The 18,739-nt window shown below is 41.4% G+C and overlaps 1 protein-coding gene across 1 annotated transcript; it reads left to right on the plus strand.

Annotated features, from left to right (window-relative positions):
* The first annotated feature begins 13,155 nt into the window (after window positions 1-13,155).
* On the plus strand, window positions 13,156-16,162 carry mc4r (melanocortin 4 receptor). The gene has a single exon (XM_085467941.1). It carries the CDS (start codon window positions 13,593-13,595, stop codon window positions 14,574-14,576), a length of 984 nt encoding a protein of 327 aa, XP_085324067.1. The 5' UTR covers window positions 13,156-13,592; the 3' UTR covers window positions 14,577-16,162.
* Window positions 16,163-18,739: the final 2,577 nt, after the last annotated feature.

Here is an 18,739-nt window from a genome sequence, read left to right on the forward strand (position 1 = left end):
AGCCAACCTCAGTTTCTGGTTGTTTGTAGCTCTGTCTACATTCAGTTTTGTATTTACTAACTCAAAGGTATCCTCTGCTGAGTTAAGGTCAGACTGTGATATAATGTTTTAGCCTTGAAAAACTATCGGGCTGCTTTCCCACTTTGCTGCATTATGAAACGTTGCCTGATATGTTTTGCAGCATCGGACTGAATGTCAGCAGACAGTGTAGCCCCGTACACTTCACAGTTCATCCCGTTCTGTCAGTATGTTACATCACCAGTAACCAATCAGCTATTCCATCTCACAGTCACATATGTCGATACCCCAATACTGTTTTTTGAGACTGATATCAAATTTTACACCTTGTTGTAAAACCCTCTCTATTTCCATTCATGAATGAATCTCTTGAGTGTAGGCAATGGCAGTGATGCTCCTACCTATTGTCCAGATCTTGGTTGAAAATATTTTGTGATCATGAACTTTTATTGCTTGCTCTGGTCTTTCGGGCCTTTTGGTGTACATTCCCTCTTTTTAAGAATAGAATGAACCTACATTTTTTCCAAAAAAGGTCTGGAGTTCTTACTCTAAAGATGATGATAGGCTCCAGCGCACCCCACAACCCTGAAAAGGATAAGCAGAAGCGAATGGATGGATGCATGGATGGTCTGGAACTCTTACTGTATTGATGGAGTCTCTCGACCAAGTTCAACACTTGACGTCAACTCCAGATATTTTATTTGTCTCGTCTGTCTTGAAATAGCAAGGGATTAGACCTCACCTGTTCATCTTCATAAAAACAGTTGTTATCCCTAAACACTAAGCACTAAAGTTGTAAGTCTGCACTTTAATCACATCTTGATTGTTTGATTTAAAAATCCGCTGTGGTGGTGTAAAGAAGCACAATTACAAAAACTGAATCAATATTTTATAGACCTAGATTTACTGTAACTGTTCATATAGTGCTCTGCAGCTGACAGTGGTCTCTGGTTGCCTAGGTACACTGTCCTCTACCTGTACTGAATGTATCATTTATAGTTCCTTTAATTCATCTCAAAGAGCCAAGATTACTTTTACTGTGTATCGCTAGCAGTTATTTGCCCCGCAATGCCTGAAAGTCACCAAATTTCCCTGACACTGGTCTCTGATTGGTACATGTGTAGCCTGGCTAAATTAACCAGCCCAGAACACAGATTATCTTTGCGGTTCTTTTAATCTGAATGATAAAGTAAGCGCTCAGAAGAAAATAAAAAGGTTGTAAAAATAAGAAAATAAAATTGTTACAAACAAGTCTTATCCAGCTGTGTGCACTGGTAAACCTTTGCTACTGCAGGTTATTTTCCCAACTTTATCAGCATCTGGAACTCAAAGACGTCTAGCGTCAATTTGTGACTGATATAAACCCATCCAGAAACAATACAACTTAGCAGTGCAAAAATAACTTTAGTGGCATCTCCTGCTAAAATACAAAACCGAAATTAAACAGTTAACAACAGTACATTTTCCCTCTTACACACGGAGATACTATAATACAGGTGTGAACTCAAATACATACAGTGCATTAATCCAGATCCCTCAGAGATGAACAGCGAAGTCGGTCACAACAAATCCTGGTGCCTTAACTGTTCCACACGTCATCCTTAAAACAGACCACGCAGCGAAAACACGGCATTGCGCACCCACATTACACCAATGCAAGCTAGCACTTCCATGAATGTCTCTGTGGATCCCCATCATGCCTTGCACTCTCAGGGGTACCCCAAAAGAAACAGTGCCATCCAGTGGCATGTTCCATAATACTGACCTTTCACCTGGCTACACATAGATGTTGGTCTCTTCCTGTGAGTACACCCTGATCCAGCCCTAACTACAGGCGGGATACGTCTCTTTTTGAAAAAGCCTGACCGTAAAATTACCTGTGTTTTGAACCCCAACCGGGTCCACAGGACATGGGGCCTAATAGTGGAAAGCTCTGTCTCACATTGCTCTCTTGAAAACACAAATAAGTCTGCAGTCTGAGAGTGGAGCGCTCGATTGTCATAATGTGGAGCTAGGAGATCCTAAAGATATGAAGGCACTTGGTCTTGAGGCTTTGTTTTGTGCATTTATCTGGGAACTGAGGAGGAAAATTCCTCTCTTTTGAGTCCATGTTACTTATCTTGCTGCAGCATTTTGGATCAGTTGAAAGCTTTTCTTCAAAATAAAGAATCACAATAATTCATCCTGCAACTAACAGACAAGTGGACTATTTTTATCATATGATTTATCACATTTCACAGGCAAGAAACACCTGAAAGTGGGACTTTGTAAGGCCAAAAAAATCCAAATTCAAAAACATCAAAGATACAAAAGAAACAACGGCGTGTTGTAAGAGAGAGAGGTGTTTTTGATTCCTTGTGCATGAATACTGCAAACTCGTAATATGTCTGGCTCTTCACAAATTAAAAACAATTTTGCATGTTCAGTACATATCGATCTGTGTCAGATGAGTGTGTTCTAGTCTTAGAATAGGCTCATCTTCATATGATACAGTGTCTATTTTGAGTCACATTAGACTATTAGAATAATGCCTAGTGAATCATCGCACGTAGTGATTTAATAAGGGAAAAATAAAATGTACAAAAAAAGCAGACATGTCCTGGACTAATTTAATCCTTCTGCCTTACTGTTATGTCTCAAAATTATGCAAAACAATAAACAAGCCTCTTCTATCTACGCCTGTGGATCAGAAGGCCTACGAGGTGTGGGAGGAGGGTGTGAGTACAGTTGTGACCAAGGACCCAGGTTTGTAAAATGAGTGTAAGATAACTATATTGGATTTTTAGCAGTAAAATTGTACAGCCTTGAGTGTGTAATTTGTGTATTGTTACATCATACTGGGATTGAAAGTTTCCAAAATTAGCCGCTGTGTGGAAGCTTTTAAAACAGCGGTGGACAAATGGGCAAAACATTTCAGAAGAAAGTCAAAGGCTGCTCCTCCCACTGTCTCCAAAGAACTCTTTGCTTACTAATAATTTGCTGAGATGGGGTTGTTGTCCGATAATGTGGCTCACCTGCGCCTTTCAGGCTGTAAAAGCTGGATTTCACCTGGTATCGACTCTCTTCGGTGTTCATGTTTTGTTGATTCATTTTCAGCAAATTATCTTTTATTGAAGGTAACCTCTTCTTGTCAAATACAAGAGAATAGCTCGCCTCTAAAAAATGTTTTACCCTTTATAGTGGCAGTATTCAAGTACTTTCCCCTGGTATAAATCTAAAGTACTTATACTTTACTAGAGTGGTTTATTTTCACAAGACTTTACGCTCACTTTTACAGACAAATATTGTACCTTTCACCACTCCATTTGTCAGACACATTGGTTATTATTTTTACTTACAGACATATAGCAGTAGTATTCAGCAGCTATAGCTGAAATGTTGAACAAACAATAGTAACTGGCTGTAAAAAACAAAACTGGATGCTTTACTTGTGCTAAAAACCTTAAAGTGACCACATGGTGTTATTTGTAGCAGGAACTGCACATATTGTGCCATTGTGATCTTTTTAGATCAGACAAAAGGCAAAAGCAATTTAAATAGCTTGTTGTATGTATTTATCATTTATTGGGGCTGAGAAAATATACTTTAATGGCAAAAAACTATTTTGTGATGGGTTAGAACCAATAATTATAATCATTAATTCGATTAACCAGCTGTTTGGTTGGGTTGGACGCTCCATGCTGTGTCACAGAGAGCCCAAATTACCACCATTACATTTGCTGTTAAACCAAAAGTCACAATGAGACTGGAACTCTCAAACAGACAAAACACACTCATTACAACCAAAAGCATTTCTGAATGTCCAACACCTTGAATCCAATGGACTGCAACAGCAGAACCTGGTCTTACCCTGCTCGTTCGTTATGCCTTATAAAAGTCTGCATTTAAAGGCAAGTGTTGTAGGAAGAGGAAGCATTCATCAGTCTTTCACACGTGATAGCTGATTGTTCTGTACAGGCCTCTCTGAGGCATATATGTATTGAAAGGGCAGAAAGGAGCAATACCAACCAACAAAATAATTTCTATTGGTTTGTTTAGCTTCCTCGGATGGACATCACAATCACATGTGGTCCTGACTGAATTATCTAAGTGATGCTTGCTAAAAAACGTCATTATTACTTTACTATTTTCAGCAATCCTGCGTATGACAATATTTTGCAAAAGTTAAAGCTCAAAATGACCGCTACAATAAATCGAGTACCATTGAATTGACATTTTTATTGTATTATTTCATTACACTATTTAAAGCAATTACCGCTTTGTACCGATAATTAGCTCATAATTACCAGATATGAAAAAGCATAATTGCAGAAATGTAAGAGCTATTCTGCCTCCCACAAACCAATTAATGCACGAATCCCAGGAAGTGACTGTCTTTTTTTTTTGTCCTTAAATATTACCCAACTGCATCACCAGTGATATTCATGACTCGGTGTCATCTCATGAGACAGCAGCTTGTACTACAGCATCTTGATGAAGGCTGGATATTGATTAGACATATCAAAGCAGTCACAGGCAACAGCTTTTCAGCCTGTTTATTACGAGGACTGACGTAGATCAATATAACAGGACATTTTGTAAGCAAGTTTAGACAGTTTGTTATTTACCAAGTAGGTTCTCAAGTGCATGTAGAGCTAGGGGTGATCTATAATTTCCTGCTTAATACCACAAAGATATAATAAATACTGAAATGTGTTCTTGGAAAAAGAGAGGGAGAAGAAAATGAGTTAAAAAAAAAGAGGACATGCCACTTGAATGAAAGTCTGTACATTTAACTCTAAAGTCTTTGTTTATCTCCTAACATTTGTCCACCGGAAGTGGGTTCATGAACTATATCAACAGTGATCAAGGCTGATAAAGTATAGTTACGTAAAAATAGTTTCATATAACTCTATGCAGAAACTCAGGTGTGTTAATACAGTGCCACAATATTCACAAGAATGGATGTCTTAGCAAATATATCCCAAGATCACAGTGTGCAATGCTCAAAGAAAGGGCAAGAGGAGCTACATGTCTTCGCTACTGTTAAATGTTAGCATCCATAACAGTACAGTTAGAAAAAGTCTGGACATTTCATGATTGCAGAGTCCTGTGAAAACGTTCTTTTTCTCAAGCCTCTGTGTTCTGTGTATTATTTAGATTAAATATATATTTTATTTTTACATGTGTAAAATGAAAGCTTGCCAAATTGCAAAGGACCTGAACTGAATATTTTTGCCCAAATGTGCTATGCAATGAAACATCTGAGGGACTGAAGCTGCTGCATTTTCCTAACGTCCAATTTTTCTGAGTGAACATCCTCTGAACGAACAGCTGTCTAAATAAACTGAGAAAATCTGAAACTACAATATTTGTTCCCCATGATTGTGTGAACAGGGAGATAAATAAAAGGCTTTTGTGGTATTTTAACAGATGAAGAAAACCTTATTGATGTATCTATTAGTAATTGTTAAGGGAACAGAAAACTTGTGCAAAACAGTAGTAGTTAAGTACAGTTGCAGCTAGAATAATGTTGAATGCTGCTTAATTTCGTTTGATAAATTGGGAAATTTTACTTTTTATATTCAAACTTAAAAGCATGGATTTAATTACCATTCATTTCCTGCAAAATTCAACATAAGGGCTCTTAAGAAAGCTCTACGTATCACAATTTGTTCTTTGTGAGATTATATGCTGTTGACTTTAACATAAATAATATTACAAAAGACTGAAATTCAATCGTAAAAATGTACTTTTCCCTGAACAATACTCTGTCCAGGTGGTGTACTGAAGGGATTTTTTTTCTTAGCACATTAAGTTCAGTTGTTTATGGAGTTGTTGCAAAACTTATTTAGCTTTGAATGAGCAGACCTTGAGAGATGACAAATGTGCTAACAGTATCGACTTTATGAGAAAAAAAGAAACTTTGTTTTCCCATGTAGAGGCGAATATTTCAGAATGTATGGAAAGGAATGAAATATATATTTAGCTTATTACTCATACATGCACTGAGATGCACACTGTTTGCTCCAGCAAAGTAATTACTGCAAAGTGGTTCATTATTATGATACCTTATTCAGAATGATAGTGACTAACTTGCACAGCGAAGCATTTAGAAAATAAATGTGACTCTTGTTAGACACAGGTGACAACAAACAAATTTCTTACACACACATCCGGTCAGTCACACATCAGGAAGATGGCCACAAGCAACCACATGCTCAGTAACTACCTCAGGCAGCAGAAACTCAAGAAGGTATGTCCATCGAGGCTGGGGTCTATCTCACCAGACAACACCCTCGGTGCAGGCTGTGTAAAGATACCCCTGAGACAATCCAGCACATAACAGCAGGGTGAAAGATGGAAGCAGGCAGGGCATACATGGTGGTCGAGAATGACCGAGCTAAGATCCTTTGGGACTTCCAGATACAGACAGACAAACTGGTGATGGCTAACAAACCAGGCATAGTAGAGAAGATGGCCGTGGGATAGATGTAGCTATACTGTATGAAGCAACATCAGGAAGAAAGAACATAAGAAGCTGGAGAAGGGCTCAGAGAAGAGCTTGAAAAGAATATGTCGAGGGTGAAGGTTACAGTGAACACTCGGTGCGGTGAAGCCCAAGCTAGGGGAGTGACTCCAGCAGATCCCAGGAACAATATCTGAGATTGCTGTCCAGAAGAGTGCAGTCCTAGGAACAGTAAAGATACTGCACAGCTTGAAGGATAAACTGCTCGCTGGGGTGAGAGGGGATAAAGGTACAAGGGCGTAGATTTGGTTTTGGCATTGGTGGGGACGGATCATTCAACCACTGAACCCTGCCCTGTTTCTTTTTTTTTTTTTCTTTTTGTCTTTGCTTCTTGATAAAAAGAGGAGAAATATACTTGCCTACATATGCTATTCTACATGCTTTTAAACCATTTAAAATTACATTTCATAGTTTTATGTGTGAATTATATAATGTTAAATTGCTATTAAATAAATGACTGACTAAGTATTTTAGACTTTAGTTTACTTCAGCCATAATCCATATAAATCAGGTATCATACAAAAATAAAAATAGTTTCAAATACAGTCATGACAATAAAAGAATATGACTTTAAGGACTTAACAACATTACTTCAGTTGTATCGTCTTGATGCATGCTCAATCATCCAGGTAATTAATTTTCCAAAAGTTGATTCTGTTCATCTGGACGTAGCGTTTTGTGGGAGAAACGTTTCGTCACTCATCCAAGTGACTTCTTCAGTCTCAGCTGACTGCAGGTTTCCCCGATCTTATAAACAGTACATTTGCATAGTGACTTAACTTCAGTTATAGTACACCAACATCTCTTACACATTAGCACTAAGGGAACACTGAATGACCTGGTGGTTTTTGTCCCTAAAACTACTCGTCTAAGATTACCACAAAGTAAAAGATCTCTCAGCAAAATTATGCAACAGTTTAGACACACTGTTGCCCCTATCAAAGCAGAGAGCTGGGATTTTTTATTCTAAACATGAACTACTGTTACAGCAACAGACATGGACTACTGGTGTCCCACACAACAACTCAATGTCCACTATGTGAAGGAGCCAAACACATGCCTTATCGATATCGAAAGCGAGTTTTGAGACAAGAGATTTGTGACATTTAGTGTGTTTGGTGTGTAGTTAGTGTGTTGTGTTGTCTTGAGTAGTGTGGTCGTTTGTGTCAAAACAATAAGGGCACTGCTGAATGTCACAGTTACTTCTTCCTTCCACTTAGCGTACAGTCTCAGGGTGCTGGACTTGGGGTGAAACTGTCCAAGAATGGTAAGGAGCTTTCTTGTCTGGATGTCACTGGCTTCTGTCTCCTCCTTTGGCCAGCTTAGGCCCTCTAAGGCTCTGGATGTTGTGGGGCTGTACTAGTTAATGCACCCCTGCAAACACATGGAAATGTGTGTTGTGTGTGTGTGTTTGTTAATTAAAGTACATTGAGTTAAGATAGTGGAGGACCAGAGAATGTGTTCCATCTCCAAGGTATGTCCCACGGTACTGTGGAGAGTTCATCTATCTGTCAAACCTTGGAGGAACAGCTCTTTGGCCTGGCAGAGGAACTCTGAACTATAGATTTTATCTTCTCAAAGATATTCAAGGCTGTGTGGGAGTTTGGCAAACCAGTCTACATTTGTTTTTTGTAGCTGGAGAAGACATGATCAGGAGTTCAGGATCCAGGAGTATGGAGCCACTCTAGCCAGTTCTTGTGAGCTATTCAGTGACCGTATAACCACATGTGCAGTTTGGTTCATGCGGCCAGCAATAAGTAAGACTCAGCCTTTTTTTTTTTCAAACATTTTTATTTTATTTATTTTTTTAAACTTCTTTTATGTTTTGATTTTACTTTAGGTTTGCTCTTTAGTTGTGTGTTGTTGATGCTGGATGTCGGTTCTCGTTGGCTCTTGGACTTTGTGTTTTTGGTCTGTGAATGTCAGGATCTGACGGCGCGCTGACCAGTCGACCTGCCAGTGTGTATATTTGTGTGCGTGTGTATGTGTGTCTCTCCTGTCGCCCTGTCTTCCCCTCCGGCTCCGCTGTCATGTGTTAGGAGGTAACCTAGCAACAGGCTACCTCCGACCCGGAAGTGCTGTCGCCCGGAGCTTGTCGCCCACCTGCAATCAATCCACCAGCTGCTGCCAATCAACTACCATCTTCAGCAGGGCTACTTAATGGTGTGGCTGAGCGACAAACAGCGCTGGAGTGTTGCACTAAGCCTGGTAGTGTTTTCGAGCTGCTAGCGTTATTGACGTACTGTCTGATCTACGTACTCATTTTGCGGTCGTGTGTGTGTTTACCCAGGGATTGACGTAGGAATCACAGACACAAAGGAAGCACTTGGAGGAGAGACGGGCACTCACTACCACGCACGGGCTTACACAGAAGGACGCACTATCACCATTGTTGCACATTTGAACTGTTGTCACCTTGCTGCACTGTAAATAAATGCACTGTCTTTATTTCTGAGCTCCGCGCCTGAGTCCACTCTTTAACAACCGTGACAGTGAAAAGTGCGAGATAAATAAAGATTGCATGCTTTCCACCTAAAGTTGATAAGATAAGATAACTCTTTATTGTCATTGCACAGTCATACATAGTAAAATAGTACAATGAAATTGGAAAACTGTCCTACGTCTGCACTACATGTAACACAACACGATACATCACAACGCAACACAAACAACACAACACAGTATAATAACTTAGTAATAAAAAAGAAGAAGAAGTGTATGTGTATTGCACACTGTTATTATTGCACATTAGTTATTATTGCACCTTGTTATAAATATAAATATTATTATTATTACTGTTTTTACCGTTGTTAACCCCCCCAAAAGAAGTCCAGGTAGGTAGCCAGTCAGGTCAGCTATTTACATTGATCAGGGCTATTGCCCTGTTGTAAAAGCTGTCCTTGAGTCTGTTTGTCCGGGACCTCAGCAGCCTGAACCTCCTGCCAGATGGCAGCAGCTTAAACACCCGGTGTCCTGGGTGTGTGCAGTCCCGTAGGATGCTGCGTGCCCTCTTGAGACAGCAAGTGCTGTACAGGTCCTTCAGGGAGGGAAGAGGATGTCCAATGATTTTTTGGGCCATATTGATGACCCTCTGGAGTGCCTTTCTCTGTGCTGTGGTGCAGCTGGAGAACCACACACCGATGCAATATGTCAGCACACTTTCAATGGAGCAGCAGTAGAAGATGGTCAGCAGCTCCTTCTTCGGGTCCATTTTTCTGAGGATTCTCAGAAAGTGGAGACGCTGTTGGGCCTTCTTTAAGACCACAGAGGTGTTAGAGCTCCATTGGAGGTCTGTGTCTATGTGCACACCCAGAAACTTGAAACTGGAGACCCTTTCCACACACTCCCCATTGATGCTGACAGGCTGCAGCTCAGACTTCCTCCTTCTGAAATCAACTACCAGTTCTTTTGTCTTGTTGGTATTGAGGTCCAGGTTGTTATCGACACACCAATCTGACAGCCTCTGAACTTCAGCTCTGTAGGCCGTCTCATCTCCCCCAGAGATGAGCCCCACCACAGTGGTATCATCTGCAAACTTGATGACTGCGTTGTCTGGGTGGGAACTAACACAGTCATGTGTGTACAGAGTGTACAGTAGGGGACTCAGTACACAGCCTTGTGGAGAGCCGGTGTTAAGGCTGAGGGCTGAGGAAAGATGAGGCACCACTCTAACTCTCTGTACACGGTCTGAGAGGAAGTCTCTGATCCAGCGGCAGGTGGTAGAAGGAAGTCCAATCTCCAGCAGTTTAACGATTAGTCTGTCCGGGAGTATCATATTGAAAGCAGAGCTAAAGTCAACAAAGAGCAGCCTGGCGTAACGGCCCTGCACTTCCAGGTGAGAGATGGTAAATGGTAAATGGCCTGTATTTATATAGCGCTTTAGTCCCTAAGGACCCCAAAGCGCTTTACATATCCAGTCATCCACCCATTCACACACACATTCACACACTGGTGATGGCAAGCTACATTGTAACCACAGCCACCCTGGGGCGCACTGACAGAGACGATGATGGCGAGAGATGGTGGTGTGGAGCGTTGTAGAATAGAATAGAATAGCCTTTATTGTCATTGTACAGAGTACAACGAAATTGGAGTGCCACTCCCTTGGTGCAAGTTTCAATAATAAATATAAATATAAAATATAAAAAGTACAAAAAAAACAATCGTAAGTACTCAAACAATAGTATGTACAATATATACAGGATAGCAGCATTAATATAATGACAGTATGAATAGCAGCATAATATAATGACAGTGACGGTATGGAATAGGTTCAATTGTTTTTGTGCTTATTTACTACGGTGATAGCTCTGGGAAAGAAGCTATCCCTGAATCTGTTTGTCCTGGTTTTATGTGACCTGTACCGTCGGCCTGACGGTAATAGTTCAAACAGTTGGTTGCTGGGGTGAGAGTGGTCCTTGATGATATTGCCAGCTCTGCTGAGGTACCGAGAGTTTGCAGTGACCTCCAGGCTGGGCAGAGAGCAGCCAGTGATCTTCTGGGCTGTGTTGATGACCCTCTGCAGTACTTTCCTGTCTGCAGCTGAGCACCCTGCATACCATGTTGTTATGCCGTACGTTAGGATGCTCTCTATGGTGGCTCTGTAAAATGTCACCAGCAGCCTCTCCTCCAGGTTGTTCCTCCTGAGCACTCTCAGAAAGTGGAGACGCTGCTGGGCCTTTTTAACCACCGCTGTAGTATTTGCCGTCCAGGAGAGGTCATCAGATATCTGCACGCCCAGAAACCTCATGGAGTGTACCCTCTCCACACAGCTCCCGTGAATGTAAAGTGGGGCCGGGTCTGCTCTGCCCTTCCTGAAGTCCAAGATAAGTTCTTTAGTTTTCGTGGTGTTCAGTTGGAGGTTGTTAACTGAACACCACTCAGTCAGTCTGTTGACCTCATCTCTGTAGTCCGACTCATCCCCCCTTGAGATGAGTCCAACCACTGTGGTGTCATCCGCGAACTTTATGATGGTGTTTGAGAGATGGGTAGGGGAGCAGTCGGATGTGTAGCGCGTAAACAGGAGGGGACTCAAAACACATCCTTGTGGAGACCCGGTGCTGAGTGTGATGGTGCTGGACCGGTGGGGGCCGAGTCTGACAGACTGTGGTCTATTTGTCAGGAAGTCCTTGATCCAGAGGCAGATGGGGGTGGAGAGTCCCAGGTGAGACAGTTTCTGGACCAGGATCTCCAGGATGATATGATTGAATGCTGAGCTGAAGTCCAGAAAGAGCATTCTCACATAGCTTCCTCGGTGCTCCAGGTGACTCAGCGCAGTGTGGAGCGCTATGGTGATAGCGTCCTCGGTGGAACGATTTGTCCTGTAGGCAAATTGGTGGGGGTCCAGAGTGGGAGGCAGACCGGCCCTGATGTGCTGACAGACCAGTCTCTCAAAGCACTTCATCACTACAGGCGTAAGTGCAACAGGCCTGTAGTCATTTGGGCTGGCCACAGCTGTCTTCTTGGCGATGGGGATGATGGTGGAGGTTTTGAGGCAGGGCGGGACGGTGTTTGATGACAAGGAAAGGTTGAAGATTTTAGTGAAGACTCCGGTCAGTTCGTCAGCACATGCTCTGAGAACCTTTCCATGTATTCCATCAGGACCTGCGATTCACTGACCTTAGAACACACCTCACTTGGTGCTCCCTAAGTGTTAGTGTGCCAGTGCTGGGGGCGGGTGGAAGTGGTGTGGCAGCTGAGGGCTTGGTCGTCTCAAAGCGGGCGAAGAAACGGTTTAGATCCTCAGCCAGTGAGGCATCAGTCCTAGATGTTGCCTGGTTATTGCTTCTGTAGTTGGTAATGTGATTGATCCCCTGCCACATTTTTCTGGGGTCGTTGTCAGCAAAGTGATCTTCAATCCTCCTCCTATAGGCAGCCTTAGCTTTCCTGATGCCTCTACTCAGCAATGGCATCTTCAGTTGATCTGTTAGCTCTGTATGCGAACTGAAGCGGGTCGAGGTTGGGTGGCAAGCAGAACATGATGTGACGTCGGACCAGTTTCTCGAAGCACTTCATTATAACAGGTGTTAGAGCAACTGGTCGGTAATCGTTGAGGCTGCTAATGTTAGTACGCTTTGGCAGTGGGACAATTGTGGCTGACTTTAGGCACGGCGGGATGCAGGACTGGGACAGTGAAGTGTTGAAGATCTTAGTGAAGACCCCAGCCAGCTGGTCTGCACACTCTTTAAGGACCCTTGCAGTTACCCCATCTGGTCCGGCGGCCTTCCTGGGGTTCACCGCCCTCAGTGTGCGCCTCACTTCATATTCCTGCACTATGAGGCTTGGGCTGGTGCTGCTGTCCGATGTTTTTTTTAAACACCATTAATTCATGGTGTTTAATGTTTTCATTATTATATGAAAACCGATACTGTTGAATTAGATTTCACTGAAATGTTTTAACATCCCCTGAGATTCGAAAACACTGTGAAAGTCTTCTCATGTGTTGCATTGGGTCTGATTCATTTTAAAATCTACATTCATGCGTCAGCCCAAACTTTGCTCCTCCTCCCACTTTATCAGCAAGCGGATAGGACAGAAGGCAGCCAGGAGAGTAAGGGGTTGGTGTGTATGTGTGTGTGTGTTCAATATAATAGGAGCGAGTGAGACCACAGTAGCTTGCAAAGTGAAGATCTGCCTGCAGTTGTGCAGCGAGCTGCTGCACTCTGCCTCTCATGTTCCCGCTCACTGTTGATTAGTCTCACACACGTTTGCTTTTGTAGCTGCTTTCTGCTTCACTTATCTGCCTTACATCTTCTTACTTTAACTTCTCACTACACTGTTTCCCTCCAGAGTGGAGAGATGAGAGGAGAGCTGTGGGACTGTGTTTTGTTGAGAACAATAACTGCAGCAAATCTTTGAAGAAAATTGTCTCTTGGAACGCCAGAAGGGTGGAAAAGGGAAGAAGGAGCACTGGCTAAGAGTTTTTTTTACTCTTTTTTTTTCTTCTTTTCGGGGGCGCAGACGTTGTCCAAAGCCACACACACTGAGACTTTAAAACGGACAACATAGCTGGACACTTAACAACGGAGAAATAACCCAAGGAGAAGGGAATTTAAAAGAAGCCATTATGAATGCCACAGAATACCATGGACTGATCCAAGGCTACCACAACAGAAGCCAAACCTCAGGCAATTTGCCATTTAACAAAGACTTATCAGGAGAGGAAAAAGACTCATCTTCTGGATGTTATGAGCAGCTGCTTATTTCCACTGAGGTTTTCCTGACTCTGGGCATCATCAGTTTGCTGGAGAACATCCTGGTTGTTGCTGCTATAATCAAAAACAAGAACCTTCATTCACCTATGTACTTTTTCATCTGTAGCCTTGCAGTTGCTGACATGCTCGTCAGTGTCTCTAATGCCTCAGAGACTATTGTTATAGCACTCATCAATGGAGGCAGCCTGACCATTCCTGTCACACTGATTAAAAGCATGGACAATGTGTTTGACTCTATGATCTGTAGCTCTCTGTTGGCATCCATCTGCAGTTTGCTAGCAATCGCCATCGACCGCTATATCACCATCTTCTATGCCCTGCGATACCACAACATTGTCACCCTGCGTCGTGCAATGCTGGTCATCAGCAGCATCTGGACGTGCTGCACCATTTCCGGCATCTTGTTCATCATCTATTCGGAAAGCACCACTGTACTCATCTGCCTCATCACCATGTTCTTCACCATGCTGGTGCTCATGGCATCACTCTATGTCCACATGTTCCTGTTGGCTCGCCTGCACATGAAGCGGATCGCAGCCCTACCGGGCAACGCTCCCATCCAGCAGCGTGCCAACATGAAGGGGGCCATCACCCTCACCATTCTCCTTGGGGTATTTGTGGTATGCTGGGCGCCCTTTTTCCTCCACCTCATCCTTATGATCAGCTGCCCCAGGAACCCCTACTGCACCTGCTTCATGTCCCATTTCAACATGTACCTCATCCTCATCATGTGCAACTCTGTCATTGACCCCATCATCTATGCTTTTCGCAGCCAAGAGATGAGAAAAACCTTCAAAGAGATTTTCTGCTGCTCCCATGCTCTGCTGTATGTGTGAGCTGCCTGTAAAGGGTCCGCTGTGAACCCACAGCCTGCAATTTAAATCGAAACCTGGCCAACATGGACTCTGAGAATATGATATCTCACATGTTGCCGGTAAATGATTTATTTGGGCACCCATCTTTGGTTTCAGGTTGCTGAAGAGGTAGGTTTACAAACATCTTGTAATATAGCACATTGCTCTTCAGACAAGTGCTAATTTGTTTTGTAGTGAATGCCATTCATAAGTGCAATTTCAAGTTTGAAGTGACCAGCAATTGCAGATTGCTTCTCTTTCTCACTCGGAAAATATTTTCTATTTACCTTTTGCAGTCAAGAGAGCTAACATATTGCTTGTTGTTATTAACTTTGTATGTGCAGGATTATGACACTGAAGTATTGTGGCAGCATAGAACATAAATGCCACAGTAAATTAATTATATATGGCACATCTAACAGAGTATATACAGACTACCTCCAGGTTTGGGAGTGCCATTCTCCTCAAAACATATACAGTGCATATTGAAAGCATATATATATATATATATGCATAAAAGTCCTCAACCCTCAGTACATTTCTTTCTCATGCACTCCATGGAACTGTGTCTACATCTGGACTGTTTTACGAGTTTTTCTCCAAGTTATAAACTACAAATTTGCTAAAGTGGCAAAGCAATCAATGCTGAAATAGAAAACAGGCTAAAACAGCTTGTTTCAAAAAAGCTATTTTGAAGAAATGAGGTGTTGCACAAGAATTTCTGAGCCATTCATAGAGGATAATGAGAAGAATACCAGCAACAAATACCACACCTCCGTGCTTTGTTCACCTGCTGATTCTCATGTCAAGAACCTTTTTCTAATGCTTGCGCACAAGAATTTGTCGATGATCATCTAAAATTTTGGATGGCACAGCTGTAAAATATATATAAAAAGGTCAGTGTATTTCTCAGGCATAATAGCATTTCTTGTTATGATTGCGTTCCTGTATTTGATGCAGGGCAACAACCACAAATGAGTAGAAAGCTGCTTTAACTTGTTGTTATTAATGATTTCCTCTGAGCAAAAAGCCAAAAAAAGAGCCTCAATGTGGAAACGATGAAAGTCCACTTATAAAATGTGCTGATTTTAAATCAAAGCTTCTTGACTTTGTGGCTTGTGTAGATATTTCTGTGAATTTGCACATGTGGGTTGTTCTCTCACTTTCAGCATGTACATGTGACTATAAAAAACTATTTTCATCATGTTTATGTAATGAAACAGACTAAACTGAATGTATTTTTATGTATGTGTTGTGTAACTTGTTGCTGCCTTAAATATGTTGCACTGTGACAAAAAAGAACAACTGTATCCTCTGTGACAGTATTTCACAAACAGATTTACTATGTAAGTGAATGCTATTTTAAATATTGCCTTATGTATTTGTGTCTTTTTAAACTTGAAGCTGATTTATATGCACATGAAAAAAAAAAAGTAAAAGCAGCCTTGTATTTTTCTGGCCAAAGCTTCGCCTGCAATTTGATTCATGCGTGCCAATGAAGGTGTTTGCTTGACCACTGTGTGAATCACTGCTGCAGAGGAGCTTCAATAAATCATAATGCCACCTCAGCCACAAGTCTGTTTATCAGCATTTCTCTGCAGTGCAGACTTTAACCTCTACGCAAAGATGAGGTCATTAACTTAAATTAAAAAACTACTTAAGTGAAGAGGAAAGACATTTACAAATGCATTTATTTCAGGCCCACATACACCTGTCGTCTCTGCAAGAAGCAGAGAGGTTGCACAGTCAAGAAGCCAAAGTTGGTGTGCAACAGAAGTTCCCACAGGGTTGTTTTCTCGATTATCTTGAATAATTTAAACTGAGGTAAACAAAACCTGTATAACTCTGAAAAACAACTCTTCTGTGATTCAGTTTGCAGCCTTGGGCCATATTCCAAACAGCTGCTGAATATTGCTTGGGGAGAATCAGTGTTACAAATGGATTTCATTCCAGGTTTAATTAAATCCTAACAGACGTTTAGGACGGGCCTGATTGATTTATTTCAAAGAAAATATTCAATCTGCAAGATATCACGGTTGTTCTCTGTGTTTTTATGAAGCACCGATAAGGAAACATCATTCGTCCAAAAGTTGCTAAAGGGATGAAAATGCAGGGAGGGGATAAATCTGTTTAATGCTTCTGAGAAACACATTGGTATTCCATATACATATCCGTATATATGTATATGTGTAGATATAAATATATGAACACATATATTCATATACATACATATGGGTGACGCATCATTTGCCTCTATTTTACATTTATGCCAGACCACCAGCCTCAGCATATTCTGGCAAATATTGATTTTGTGTGTGTGTGTGTGGGGGGGGGGGGGGGGGGGGGGGGGGTTACAGTGGGTGTGCTAGCCCAACGTTAAGTAATGCATATGGATCATTGTCGTCACAAATCCAATACCACGGACACACAGAGATGTTGATTTTTTTACAGCACGTGTTAAAGAAACATGCAAAAAAGCCCATAAATTTTCAAAACAGTTCTCTATGTCTTGTGTTACAATTTTGTGTGTCTAAGCAACATTCAGATATAAAAACAGCACTGAGATTCATAGCATAATTCTCGTACTCTTTAAATGTCACTCTTTTACTTTTACTCTTTTACTATTAATATCTTCTTTTAATAACTTCTTTATTGCACTTGAGTTAGCACATGTGACTCATTAATCACAACAGGCTGTTACGTGAAGTTGGAATAAAGTAGCAGAAAATAGCTCGTCTCTCTCCTCTTCACTCTCACATACTGGTGTTTCGTTTTTTACCCGTGAGGATTGGACTCAAGGACTGGCCATTTTGCAGTTAATGTCTTCCTGATGGTGCTGATTTCCAACTTCAGCTAGAGTGGTTTGCGAGTGACTTACAAGTTTCCAGGGTGGGAACGAGAACCTCCAAGTCCGAGGTCATACTTCTCATCCAGAATGGAGGGAAATTGACAGCTTCAGATTGGGAATGAAATGTCCCAAGAGGAGGTTTGAGTATCTTGTCATGTTCATGTGTGGAGCAGCAGATTGAAAGACAGATTGATGCAGCATCTGCGCTAAAAACAATGGTGTACCAGTCTGTTGAGGTGAAAAGACATCTAAGCCCAAAGGATTTACTAATCACTGTTCCTGCCCTCACCTGTGGATACAAGCAGTGAGTACTAATTGAAAAAACAAGTTCATGAATATAATCATCAGCTATTAGAGTTAGATGAGGAGCTCAGATTGGTGCTGACTATCGAAAAGACCCAGCGTAATTGGAACTGAAGTGTTTACACCGCCTGCAGCTGACTAACAAACTATAACTATTAAAAGGTCACTGGAAGTACAGAGAATTAGATTCTGTTTGGGACGCTCCTCCTCCTGTGGTTTCTTCATGCTTAAGGAGCAGACTGTTCTATTTTTTTTTAATCAACATTTCTATAGATGTTGAAAATCATGTACTTTTCTGTCATTTAATTGGTTAAATATTACTTAATTTTATTGGTTTAGCATGAGTGGTCATAGGGAAGGTCCTTCTCAAAAGGAAGTTTTCCAAAGCCTTCCAGCGGGAATCCTGTTGTGCCCCCGGGACTTATATTTGGCATTGCGGGTTTAGATAGACTCATGACCCCCTCATGTATCTCATAGTGGTTTGGTCTCCTGTCTACCATTGCCAAGTTCATTTACTTTGCAAACTCTGAACAAAGGATATGTGAGACATTGGGATTTATTTCTACCACTCAGTAAAATTAAACATATTTACTGTTGTAACCAGATTATATTATATTAGCTCAGTTAACTCAGTATTAAATCTTGAATCGGCCATATAATTATGGGGCAGTGACGTCTCTTAATACAATTTTATGGAAGCTGAAGGTCTCTGCACATTTAAATCAGCATGGCCCAATGAGTTTTTAACCACATTTCAAGAGCTTTTATTTCATTTTTCATTGTAACAGAAGTTCTGATTTCCAATCCTAAACCTCTCACCAACCCTTGCCATTTTAAAAATCATTGAAACATCCCTTCTGAATGACAGAATAACAGTAACTTTTAAACAGAACAGACAAAGAGCAGCAAGAAGATTACTAGATTGATGTTACAGATTTATGGGTAAGCAAAAAAACAGAACAGCAGGAAGAGCTGATAAGTGCAGACCCCGAAG

Source organism: Copadichromis virginalis, linkage group LG9 (assembly GCF_057382275.1).
Source record: "Copadichromis virginalis isolate Kocher_CV1m ecotype Utaka linkage group LG9, C_Virginalis_male_GT1.1, whole genome shotgun sequence".
Classification (NCBI taxonomy): domain Eukaryota; kingdom Metazoa; phylum Chordata; class Actinopteri; order Cichliformes; family Cichlidae; genus Copadichromis; species Copadichromis virginalis.